Here is a 13,683-nt window from a genome sequence, read left to right as displayed (position 1 = left end):
ACCAGAGCCGTGGCCATCTAAGAAACACTGCAGAGCTGGATTGGGACTCGAAGAGATTTGACCCCTGGGCCTGAGATTCCTCACCTCTGGCCTAACCAGTGATACAGCTATGCAATTTTAGACCCCGGAATTACTGGTATCTCCGGGGGTTGGGGTGCTTTAGATGTCCAAGTGTATTACTCTAGCTGTGCAGCAAACAACCATTGGGGGCTGGTGGCTCCAGTGCCGGTGGGGTGAAGCACCTTGGGTAGGGTGACCATATGAAAAGGAGGACAGGGCTCCTGTATCTTTAACAGTTGCATAGAAAAGGGAATTTCAGCAGGTGTCATATGCATGCACCTGGTGCAATCCCCTCTTCATCAACTGTTAAAGATACAGGAGCCCTGTCCTCTTTTTCATATGGTCACCCTAATCTTGGGTAGCTCTTTAGCTTTCTGACTGAAACACAGAGTGGATACAGTTCCCCACTGACATTAGAGCCACCTGCCTCCACTACATACAACTAACATATTTCCCTTTGCTCCCAAACCGCCATTCCATTTTTTACAACTGCTTCTACGTTCTATATATTTTAGAATAATAATGACAAAACTGTTTGCCAACAGTTGGCAAAGCCCATCATGTCCATCTAGAAAAACCTCCATGAGTGAGAAAAGAGAGATATTAATAACTCTGAGCATTTGGAGTTTTGCTTCTTAAACTCACCTAGTCTTAACACCATCATGGCTACAGGAATAAAATGGAGTTTGCGTCAGCTGCCCTCATCATCTATTGGTCTCTGGGTGGCCCTTTGGCCACCCACCCCCCTCCCTCGGGCTGCAGGGCCCTGCACTTTGGCCCCAGGGTCCAGCTGTAGCTGCACTACTGAGCCTAACCAACGCACAGGGTTGCCGTGAGGATAAAAACAGAAACCGCAAGCATGCCGCCATGAAAGCCTGGGAGCAGAGTTAAATGTACTGTAGTAGTGATGAATAAACAAGCATTTGTGGAAAACAAGCATGAGTCGCTTTAATATCAGATTCTTTCAAAGCGTACTCCTATGCAAGTTTAGACAGAAAAAAAAGTCCTGCAACTCCCAGCTGTGCTGGCTGGGGAATGCTGGGAGCTGTAGAACATTTTTCTGTCTAAACATGCATAGGATTACGCCGTTAAAGATTTTAATTCAGAGCTAAGAATCAAATGGAGGAAATGGACTTGACTTAGGCCAGAACTACACCAAGCAGGATATGACACTTTGAAAACGGTTTGAAAACTGTGTATGGCGTGTGTCCTGGGCCCCAACAATTGTCACTACTGTTATAAACCGGTTTAAAGCACTAGTGTAGATCTTGCCTTAGAATAAATGCAAGGCATTCAGCAGAAATGTGAATGTTGTTTCATTGATTCATATTTAAACGTTAGAAAGATGATAGCTTGCTGTATCTTTGCATGACCATGGCCATTACAGGCCTCAGGATGTTAATTAAGAATTTCTGGCAGAAGGAGAGAGAGAGAGCAGTTTGTCTGTCCTGTCAGTCAACATTCAGTTCAGTGCACAGATTATCTTCTTCATCTTATTAAACCATGAACAGGGCAGGCCTAAGACATTTTACTACCTGAGCCATTCTACTACCTGGAGAACCTGGTGAAATTTCCTCTTCATCACAATAGTTAAAGTTGCAGGTGCCCTGCCCTCTTTTAAATCTGGTCACAGTATAGCTGCAGTATAGCTCCTGCAGCTTTAACTGTTGTCATGAAGAGGAAATTTCACCAGGTGCGACATGCATACAAATGACACCTGCTGACATTCCCTTTTCTATGCAACTGTTTAACATGATTCAGGAGCCTTGTCCTCCTTTTCATATGGTCACCCTATGGGAGGTTTACATCTTCCACCCACCCATTTTGCCCCTGAAAGGGATTTGGGGGGGGGGGGGGGCATTAAAAGAAGAAAAATCTCAATTGGAATCTATGGGGGCATTTTTCATATTCTTAACCCCCCTCCGGGGTGATTTAAGGGGGAAAAACAGTTGAGGGGAAGGTTTAACAGCCCCCTTCTAGAGCACTGTGTTTCCAATCCAAGTTGAGGTCACACGTGCTTACACAGAAGTAAAGAAAACCATAACTCAGAGCTCCACTAGGTGTGATTGCCTGAATATCGGGTTTGTCACTAACAACAGGCTCAGGAGGAACAGCTGGAGAGAGGCAGCCGCCTCACTCTGTCTCCTAGTAGGGCTGGCTCTTTAAGAGATGTTCTACTGGGATAATAAGGGTGTGAGAACTATTCCTTCCTAGCCTCCCTCCTCATCAAAGCTTCCAAGTAATGCTTGCTCAAACAAATAGTACCTGCAAAAAGGAGTCATCCTCATGTGTGTGTCCTGCTGTGACTGTAGTAAACTCTAACTGCAGTGGAATCAGCAAACATTCAAGCCTACAGGTGGTTATCCAACGGGCTTAGGCTACAACAGAGGTGCTCTAAATCTAGGAAGAAGTCAGAACGCAGGCAGGCAGTCAAAGAGGATCAGGAAACAGGAGTGGTCCAGAAAACAAGCAGGAGGTCAAACATTGTAAATCAGTCAGGTACAATGCACAGTCCAGAAGATGAGGAAACAGAGCATCAATCATAGGACACAAATCAGGAAGCAAGGTACACAGCATTGAGACTGGATGGATGGCTTGCTGGGCTACTCTCAGAGCTCAGCTGCAAGCTTCCCTTTCCAGATCTTTACTCATGAGGAGTCACTTTCTCCTGCGGAGACCTTTTCTGGAGGCAAGCACTTCTTCACAAAGGAACCCTACCGGCCTGTTGCTTGAGGCGAAGACATCCTGGGCTGCAGAGACAAGAGTTCCTTTCTCCTGACAGGGATGGCCCTGCAGCCCTCTGCCCTGAGGGCTCTGGCTCCTGTGGATCTGATGCCAGCCCCTGATCTGGGGTGCTCTAGCTCTTCCTCTGAGGAGGACTCCTCCAGTGGGGGCATGACAGTGTGGTTGTTACATATAATGGGTCTAATCATAGAATAATAGAAATGGAAGGGGCCTATAAGGACATCGAGTCCAACCCCTTGCTCAATACCTTTTCCCCCCCTTTGGCATCTATGCTACAAATTAAGTCTGGAGTATGAGATGCCATTCTGTTACTCCCAGCCTATGCTTTCAGTTGTTTTGTTTATTTTTACAGCATTTTGCTTCTAACTTACTGAGCCAGGCGACAGGCAGTAGCATAACACTGAAAGAGACAGGCTGCAAGGCAGGCCTGAGTTGGCCATACTGTGTCCAGGCAAAACCATGCTGTGCACTGCATAGCCACACATGGTGTGCATACCAAAGCTAGAAAGATGGTTCTCACCAGTTGCTGCTGTATGCCTGGTCACTGTATACAATTGTATACATTTGAGCTTTCATGTCACAGACCTTCCGTACCTCTTGCTTTTCGTGGCCTTCACACTTAATGCATCTGGCAATGCAAGCTCTGGTCCACACAAGAGCTTATGCCATAGTAATCTGGTTCATCTTTGAAGCTGCCACAGATCCTTTCTTGTTTTTAACCAGGATATTATTCGCAGTCTGTTGAAGCAGAGCCATCAATTCCAGCGGTGCTCCTGGGCTAACTAAGTTTTCATGTTTAATCACACAGGAATCCAACAGGGGAGATGACTCTGGAGCGTGCGGTAAATATATTACAGACAGAAAACGCCTTGTCCCCTCTCGTCCTCGCAGCAATTGTTTTTATACAGCACGAGAGCTTCCAGAGAGCTGAAGCCAGAAGGAGAGTAAGTAGCCATTTTCTTATTTCTTGAGGGACTTTCGGAACATACTGTTGCATGTGAAGTATTTGCATTTGGAGTACTGGTTAGGCAGAATAATGGGGCTGAGACACACTAGGGCTGGGTGTTGGACTGGGACTCAGAAGATCCAGGTTCTAATCCCCACTCCGCCATGAAGCCCACATGGTGACTTTAGGCCCATCACTGACTCTCAGCCAAACCTTCCTCACAAGATTGTTGTGAAGATAAAATTAGATGTAAACCATCTTGGGTTCTTTGTAAGAAAAAAAAAGTTGGGATATAAATGTAAGAATGAATGAATTAGGTTCTCCTCTCAGTACCAGTTTAATTTCCGGCTGATCTGAGCATAAGGTTTGACCTGAAGTCAACATATTTGCATGGTCTTACTTCTTAAATGTCTAGTGCAGCCTATCCAGGGCTTGAAGACAGAGGGTAACATTTCAAATTAGGCCAGACTCGATAGCCCATGTGCTACTAAACCTTTAAAGGGGCTCTCTAGAATGTGTTGATTAGCCTAATCCTCTAGACATCAACACACACATAGGCTGAACACCCTGGGTGATGTGAGACCAACGTCAGTCTGAAGAGGGCGTACATGCATATGAGTGTACATGTGTAAGTCTCCCTCCATGGGGATGGGGAAACTGGTTGATCAGGGTTCCCATGCCTGTGGAGGGAACTCTACATGCATAAATCCATACACTTGTAGGTTCCCTTCACGCTGACACTGATCACAGGGGGCGTGGCTGGCATGTACAATGAGGATGGAGCTAGCCAGGGTTGGGGCTAGCCAGCATGTTCTATAGAGGCCCTTCACCTATTTGAAAACAAATGCCCGCAGAGGACTAATTTAGGCTACAGTCCATTCACTATCTTTATAACCATGTAAACTCTTGGCTAACAATGTAGACTTAGGACATTCATGTTTGGAAATAATTACAGTCAGTTATCAGTCACTGCTATGAAAAGAAGACAGTTATTCTACATCAGTGGTCTTCAACCAGTGGGTCACAACCCCAAAGTGGTTCATGGGAAAAATCCAGATGGGTCATGGCGAAGCTGTGGCCGCCATGTTGGGCAATTGTGAAAGTGGGTCCATGTTGCAGGTTGTGAGTCCAAGGTGGGTCTTTAGACTGGACCAGTTGAAGACCACTGTTTTATATGAAGTCAACATCATAGAACTCAAAGCAGGATAGGATGCCATCTCGCTTATGTTCAGGTGAACCTAAAACGACATCAGTCTGACCAAACGTGGGCCCATCACAGTGCAAAACTTCAGCATTTTGCTCTGTCAAGAGGGGCTGAGTCCCTACGAACAAGACCAGTAGTATCTTAAAGGCCTCTATTGAGCCAGGAGCTTTTATAGGGAACTACTTATATTGACCTGATGCACAAAATGTGTATCCGATGAAGTAAGCTCTTGGGAACGAATGTTGCTAAAACTGCTCATCTAACCAGCTTCCTACCATACTAGGAGAGGAGGCCTAGCCAGGTCTGGTGTTCCTTTACCAATAAACCTGTCCTCACCTCACCTCACCGATCTTTGAGACATTTCCAGCCCACACAACTCTGTATCAGTTGTTCCATTTCTATATTTAGTATACCAGTAGGTGTTAAAGTGAGTTTTGAAGCTGTTTACATAAGGGCTTACAATAATTTAGGCAGAAGTGTCAGATATCTATGGTATGAACCACCTCTTACCAGCATCAGCCACCTCCATATCTGTACTGATTACGTTGTTGATCAAGAGGAGTGAAATGCTGATCATAGTAAAACGTTGAGCATTCCCAAAACAAGCTCTCAAAAACAAATCCTTGTCTCTCCTTTCTTTATTATTATCAGCACCTTTGCTCAGGACACGATTTGTCCTAATCTGAAAACAGTCTTCTGTGTGCAGACTATTATTCTTACTTGTGTCCAAGAAAAGGTCATGTTAACCCAACATAGCTTGAACCCAACATACACACTGGAGTTCACTTAATCAGGGGTACGCAACCCTTTTGCCCCCAAGGGTTACATGTAATATCAGCACACATCGTAGAGATATCTCCAGGCAAGAAACCTGAAAAACTTCAAAAGGATAGGTGCAGAGGCTAAAGAGTTATGCTTCTTGAAAACCAGTTTGAGGCTTTTTTCATAGTGCAGCCTGGTGGCATTGAAAGAATGGCCATCTCAGGGTCTCACTCTGCCTTCCCCCAAAGCACAGTGATTGGGTAGTCACTAGTAAAACATGCCCCAGGGTTAAATTTGGAACTCTAAGGCCGTAGCTAGACCTAAGGTTTATCCCAGGATTGTTCTGGGGGGGTCACACCTGTTCATTTAAGTGCCACACAGGGCATCCAGCACTCAGGCAGGAACAAACCCAGGATGATCCTGGGATAAACCTTAGGTCTAGCTATGGCCTCAGTCTCTCAATCCTGCTCCTCCCTACTACTTTTTAATACATTATTTTTGGAGACACGTAGTTTGGATTTCTGGATCCCAAATTGCAAACAAAGCCTCATGCAGGGTCCAGAGATGGTTCTGGTGACTTCAGGGAGAAGCCCACTTTGCCTTGGGAAAGACCATTTCCAGTTCCAGAGGGGCTTGATTCAGCTCAGGCTCCAGGTTTTGGCCAAATCCAATTCTCATCCCTACTTTTTACCAATAGTATTTTATTTTATTTATTTATTACATTTTTATACCGCCCAATAGCCGAAGCTCTCTGGGCGGTTCGCAAAAATTAAAAACATGAAAAGCATAAAAACAACCAACAATCTAAAAACACAAATACAATACACAATATAAAAAGCACAACCAGGATAAAACCACACAGCAAAAATCGATATAGGTTAAAGGTGCAGATTTATGGTACAATATTCACATCACTGTTACAGAGTAATCATACCACCACAAATACTAAGGAGGAAAGCATTAACAATAACTCGGAAAGTCTACCTCTCATTATTTATCCCTATAGCTGGAATAGTTCAGATGGTGTCTTTATCCAATGGCATTTGTAGATCGGGTAGTAACTCTTTGCCATGAAAACGTAAAAGCTAGAAGGTAGGGATGGATGAATCTGTCACCTCTATAAAAATAAAAAAAATTAAGCAAATGTTCATTCTGTCATGGTTCAGTAATAGATAGCAAATGTTTCCTTATGACAATTCATATCCATTAATGCAGTTTTCATTAAAATATGCTTTTTTTTTTTTTTACAAACGTTTCACTTATTTATGCTCTTTTATACATTCTTTTCCTGAAGACGTGCATTTCGTACAGTTTCCCTTAAAGTATGCATGGCTTAATCCTAGAACTGCATTACAAAATTCAGAGAAGTGTGAGAACTGAAAGATAATTGTGTTCCATATCATGTTTTAGTTCAGGAAGTGAGAATTAGGCCGGCTTGCATTAACATTCAAAATAAATTAATGCTTCCCCATCCTTACTGGAAGGTCAACAGTTCTCCCTTCTTTCCAGTCCCAATGTTTCTAAACTGGCCCTGATAGTGTAAGAGAAATAGCTGCCATCTTTAGAATCTAGCTTAGCCTGTTTCTAGAATTTGGGTTTGAAAGATTGCCCCTGATGAAGGAATCTTCATTCTGAAATGCATTGGCTTTAATAATAAAACTCTTTTCATTGGTACCTTTGAGAACACATTCTCTTTTCACATTCCTTTCTAAACTGAACGACATACTCTGCCTATCTGGAATGACTGATGTTGCCCTAACACTGATAACCCCTTGAGAGCAAGCGTATCAAAATTGCTTATCTGATGCCCCAGCTACTGACTATCAAACATTATGAGTCTTCAGCATACTTTTCTGGTTCTGCCCTCCATATTTGCAATCTTTGCAGTTAAATTTTCTTAAGTTTAAACATCTGCCTGTTGTTGTTTTTTCCTTGACAGGTTTATTCTCTAGGTGGTATTAACAAGCTTCTGGAACTTCTGAATGTACAGAATGTGGAAGTTCAAAGGGCAACATGCGGTGCTTTGAGGAACCTGGTATATGAAGACAATGACAACAAACTAGAAGTGTCAGAGCAGAGAGGTATCTCTGTCTTACTGAGGTTATTACAGCAAACCAGAGATGTGGAGACTAAAAAACAAATTACAGGTAATTCAGATGCTAGTGTATTGAAGTGCTGCCTTCATGGTGCACAGAACTTCTGCAACTGATGTCCTTGTTTATTACAGACACTCCAGGTCTAAATGTGGTGCTGTGCTTAATTAGTGGGTGTCAGAGTTCCTTCCTGTGACCTAGACCCCCTGAGCAACTCCTTAAGGATCTCTGCCTCCGTAGGAGTCCCACCTTTCTTCTTTTACCTTTCTCTTCCCAGTAACGGGGTGGGGGGCTGTTAGGCTGTAGACATGGGGTGAATGAACTCCGGGTACTTTAGGTTTAACACAACAGTTTACTAGTGAATTAAAACAAGCAATTTACAACTAAAGTAATTTAGTCAATAGAACTGAGTGATACAAAAGGCATTGAAAGAAAATAAAAGTTGCAAAAATGCAAGTTCTTTTACTCTAAGCTGCACCTAGTCTTCTCCAAAGTGCTTCTTTCTGCTCCTTCCTTATGGCTTGCTCTTCCCTGGCTCTCTCCTTTTATCGGCTCTTCCCCCTAAAACTGAAAGTACTGTTTCCACTTTGAAGAAAAGAAACTTAGCTTGAGAAATGAAACTTCAACAGGGAATGAATCTTAACTGGAGAAATAAAACTGTTCCTCTCAGGGATACTCCCTCCCAACAGAAAACCCCCAGGCATCTAAGGCCTGACTTTAATACCTTGCCTTAGCAAGCCTCAAACCTTCACAGCAGGGTTCCCCAATATTGTATACGTCTGAAGGAGCATCATCCCACACCATAAGCACAGCATTTTGTCTGTCTGTGTCTAATGGATTTCCATCAAGTTCAAAACTCCACCATGGATTTCCACTTGAGAAGCATTATTTGAAGCTCAAATATCTTACTCAGAAACCCACCGCATGTCCTTGAAAGCAAGTCCCTTTGAAATCAGTGGAACATGGATTCAAAGAAATAAGCTTAAAATCAAGCTATAAAGTAATCAAAACTTGCTAATAGAACTTAAAATTCCAATCCCAAGGTCACCTTTAGTATTCAGCTTTCTAACCCAAGGCTAGAAAGGAAGCTTTGCCCTTCATGATGTCAGAGAAGCTCAGCCAATGGCATCCAGAATAGCCATACCATTTCTTCGTGTCAAGGGCCCTACTATGATATCAAGAGAAGATTAGCCAAATAATAATAATAATAATAATAATAATAATAATATAACAACAACAACAACATTCGTAGCTTGTGAATGCCCTGGCACTTCAAGCTGTTGACTTATATTACAGTGTGGTTCAAGTCTCTTTTAATTTCCTCTGTGGCAATCACCAGCATACAGGTGACAACAGCCCCTACCTGTTCTAATCAAGTGGAATAACAGATTCCCTCTTGGACTGCTTTGCTTGGGTTGACTCACCTGGTGAAGGAGTTAAGAAGGTTTGGTTTTGATAAAGAACATAGGTATCACATGGGATAATTTAGGGGATGCAGTTATCAGAAGAGGTGCCCATAACAATTTATATAGGCTCAAACTAACGCGGTCAAAAACATTTCTCTATTCCATTCTTCTCCCCTTCAACTTTGCAGAATTTATGGTCTCAGTTAATTTCTATGAGAAATATGAGAACCTGTTTCCTTCTGCTGAGTTTCAGGGAAAGGGCACTGACTGCAGAGAACGTTACAGTTCCATAGTTGGCAAGATTAGTCCTTCGTTAATATAATTAAGTTCAAAAATAGCCTATTTTTCATTAAACTCTGACAAGGTAGATCACTGGGCTAGTTAAAAAGTGGAGGCTGATGGACAAGCAAATCTATAGGCAAATTAAATCAGACCTGTTGCAAGATAATGAACCCGTTTATATAATTAGTAGAATCCAGTGATTCAGCTTTGCCTGAACTGCAGCACTTCCTTCTGCAGGTGGGAATGGAGGATTTACATTCCTTGGAGAAAATATCTCCCTGCACTTGGAAAGCCTACCTGTCAGGGAGAAAGGGAGTCAGGAAGTCAGATGATTAAATAGGAGAAGTATTGTATTTAAAAGGAAAAGCTTAGATTAAAATTAGTATGGTGGTGCAAATATATTCGACACCTTTTATATGTGATATATATTTTTATTTTTTACTATTGGATGGGATATAATTTTGCCTTAGTCTATACCAGGGGTGTGCAACCAGCATCCCTAGGGGTGCATGCAGCCCTTTACCTGATGTCAAAAACCCTGTGTGAGCAATCAGTTCAGATCTTTGGCAAAAGCAATCTGATCCTCCCCCAGCAGCCTGCCAGACAGGGCGGAGAAGGAGGAGGGAGAGAATGGGGTGTCAGGAAAAGAGAGAGGAAAAAGGAGCCCACCCACTTTTGGCTCTGGCCCTACCCACCACCACCACCTCCATGCGGCACTCAACAGATTATCCCAAGAGAATGCAGCCCTCAACAGCAAGTCCATGCCCCTGGTCTATACAAACTTCCAAAACAACTTACATTGTTCTGAGGAGCTGTGAATTTCTTCTTCTGCAGCTAAATCCAGTGCATTGGATTGCTGCATAAGCAATATCTTCTTAAATCACCCGTAACAGACAACGAAACAGCATCCCATGACTATGTAACGTAATGGCATTGCAATGCAATGATAACCAACAGAGGAAAGTGCTGGGCTCCAAAGCTCACGCCAGAATCTCCCACTCCTTCCTGTTTAATCACTGCAAATTAGGCAGTTGCGGGGAGCAGGGAAGTTCCATAGAGAGGCTGGTAATGTTACCCTCTGTGATCACCTCTGCAGATTATGTAGTTAATGTATCACAATTCAGGAATGTTTGGAGGCTGGCAGCACTTGATATGACTCCTGTAGGAAGCTCCTATCTAGCATTCAAGGTTTTGCATCACTTTCAGAGGAGCATCAGTAAACTTTGGTATGGTAAGCAAGGCTTCCCCCACAGAACGTAAAGTATGGGAGAAGTCAAGCCTCTTGGATAACCTGGTCCCAAGCCTTCTAAACCAACAATAACACCTTCAACATGGTTTCCTAGCTAATATAATGGTCTGGGCTCCAGGCGGTTGACTCTAGCAACGGCTAGGCCCTCAGAAAAGAAGCATCCAAGATGATAAGGGGTTACAGAGGTCAGACTCCAGTTGCCATGTTACAGCTGAGAGATGATTTTATATGTCAGGGGGGCTGTGGGAGATGAGGCAGCTGTGGTCTCTCTTGCCACCTGCCGTACCACTCCGGTTCTACTCCACACCAGATGCGGAGGAATGCAACCAAGGAGAGGAGAACCTGCAGCTGCATCAACTGCCACAGTCTGACCATTTTTAAACAGAAATGCAACATATCTAGGCTGTAACCTGGCCGCACTGGGTCAGAATGGGATTGCCATTGGGGGCTCCAATGTCAGTGAATTTGCTCCAGGTTTCAGTCAGAACTCTAAAAGAGCTATCAGAGGTGCTTTGGCTAATTTCTTTAGACTTCTGACCAAAATTCCGAGCAGATTTACTACCCCACTGACATCAGATCCACCAGCTTCCACTGCATATGCATTTCAGAGTTTCATTGCAGCAAAATCGCTATGCAAATATGGGTTTTCAAGCTCCTCCCAGAAAACAATTTATTGGGCACTGATGGTGATGAGGGCTTCTAATCTGCAAACAAAAACTAGACGTTGTCACCCGGCTCCCTGGCCGCTGAGCTGAGCAGGAAGTCCAGTGGTGAAGAGGTGGGGTGCAGGGTAATTCTGCCTTACCCCTTCCCATAACAAGCAGAAGAATAAATGATGCAAAACAAGGAAACATATCCAGACTTGCTTGGTGTCGTGTATTGATGTCACAGATTCTGGTGTAGATGGGCTACCATAGAATTTTGGTTGTTCTTTTTTTAACTGCATAGTATGCGCAGCCTAGACTAGTCCAAGGTATATGGAGAGTAAGCAGAAGTTGCTTTCCTTTGGGTCTCTGATTGATGGGACTACTTAAGGCAGCTTTGCCCAATTTGGTGCCCTCCAGATGTTGTATAATACATAATTCCAAGACAGCATGATCAATGGTCAATTTTGGCTTGGAATTATGGGAGCTACAGTTCAACACATTTGGAAGGCACCAGGTTGGGAAAAGAGGCTGATTTGCAGAACAATTCTGTACAGGTCTACTCAGAAGTAAGCCTTATTGAATCGAATGGATCTTACTCCCTGGTAACTGTGCAGAGGATTGCAGCGTTAAGCACCTTTCTTAAAGTCATACATATCATAAAGCGATATAGCTTACAACACAATCCTATGCAGGTCTACTCAGAAGTAAGCCCCATTGAATTGAATGGATCTTACTCCCAGGTGAGTGTGCAGAGGATTGTAGCCTTAAGCACCTTTCTTAAGGTCATGCATATAATCATAAAGCTATAGCAAGCTTTGTAGACCTGGCTTAGTTTTCAACCCCTAATGCTTTATAGGGGTTGAAAGGCACTTGGAAAGGAGCTAAGAGAAAATGAGTTCCAGGGCTGATAGGAACTGACGATTCCTTTATTATGGAGTAAGCACAGTAGTGACAGTGAGCGGCAAAGCCGAGGCAGCCAAAACAAGCTTTTGAAGGTGAGCCAGCCAAGCCTTTGGGGAGTGTCTCACCTCTTGATCTTGTCTCATACAACATACATCTAAGAAATGGAAGAACATTCCTCCTGCAGAAAGGATTATAGAAAATGCAGGGAGGCCTGTCGCAAAAGAACATAAATACAACGAAAGGAGCACACCTATCTTGTACTGAGCTTCTGCCATGGAAAGTCACAGCAGTCTGTTACTTTGGAAGGCAGATGCCTGCAAGTCAACTGTATTCAGGAGACCAGTGCTATAGCGTCCCTTAGCGTGAGACTTGTTTTCACCCATGTGCCCACAGGAGTATGGCAAAGTGCTGTAAAGAAGGCAAACTCCATGTTAGGCATAATTAGAAAAGGAATTGAGAATAAATCAGCCGGTATCATACTGCCTTTATACAAATCTGTGGTGCGACCACATTTAGAATACTGTGGTAGAGTTCTGGTCACCACCCCTAAAAAAAGATATTGCAGAGCTGGAAAAAGTGCAGAAGAGGGCAACTAAAATGATCAAGGGGCTGGAGCATCTCCCCTATCAGGGAAGGTTACATCAACTAGGATTGTTTAGCTTGGAAAAAAGGCTAAGGGGAGACATGATAGAAGTGCACAAAATTATGCATGGTGTGGAGAATGTGGATAGGGAGACATTTTTCTCCCTCTGTCAAAATGCTAGAACCCAGGGTCATCCCATGAAGCTGATTGGTAGGAGATTCAGGACAAATAAAAGGGAGGACTTCTTCACACAGCACATAGTTAAATTATGGAATTCACTACCGCAAGATGTAGTGATGAACACCAATTTGGATGGCTTTAAAAGGGGGGTTGGATACATTCCTGGAAGAGAAGGCTGTCAATGGCTACTAGTCCTGATGGCTAAGTAGAACCTCCAGTATCAGTAGTAAGCCTATATACACCAGTTGCTGGGGAACATGGGTGGGAGGATGCCGTTGCACCGTGTCCTCTGTATTGGTCCCTGGTTGACAGCTGGTTGGCCACTGTGTGAACAGAGTGCTGGACTAGATGGAGCCTTGGCCTGATCCAGCATGGCTCTTCTTAATTTCTAATGTTATTAACAGAATACTCTTTCCTCTGCAGCTTCATTTCAGAGTTTTTTCTTAGTTTCGTTCCTCATAACACACAGGTGTTGCAATAATGCTGAAGTCATAAATACCACTCTTCACCTCCTCTGCTAACATGACAATGCAACTACTGTATCTAACTACTGCGTATTACAAAAGAATGATTATCTGTGAGCCAAGGGTGAGAAGATGTTTTGTGCTGGGATTTAAATCCCA

The 13,683-nt window shown here is 43.5% G+C and overlaps 1 protein-coding gene across 1 annotated transcript in view; it reads left to right on the top strand.

Moving 5' to 3' along the window:
• Positions 1-13,683, top strand: part of PKP2 (plakophilin 2) — a 60,381-nt gene that overhangs the window by 24,607 nt on the left and 22,091 nt on the right. The window contains exons 4-5 of the mRNA XM_063134963.1: positions 3,614-3,749; positions 7,657-7,864. Of these exons, the coding sequence (XP_062991033.1) occupies positions 3,614-3,749; positions 7,657-7,864 (344 nt within the window). The remainder of the gene's footprint in view (positions 1-3,613; positions 3,750-7,656; positions 7,865-13,683) is intronic.

Source organism: Elgaria multicarinata, chromosome 9 (assembly GCF_023053635.1).
Source record: "Elgaria multicarinata webbii isolate HBS135686 ecotype San Diego chromosome 9, rElgMul1.1.pri, whole genome shotgun sequence".
Taxonomy (NCBI): domain Eukaryota; kingdom Metazoa; phylum Chordata; class Lepidosauria; order Squamata; family Anguidae; genus Elgaria; species Elgaria multicarinata.
Note: the sequence above shows the minus strand (reverse complement) of the source record. Positions and strands in the feature narration are given on the sequence as shown.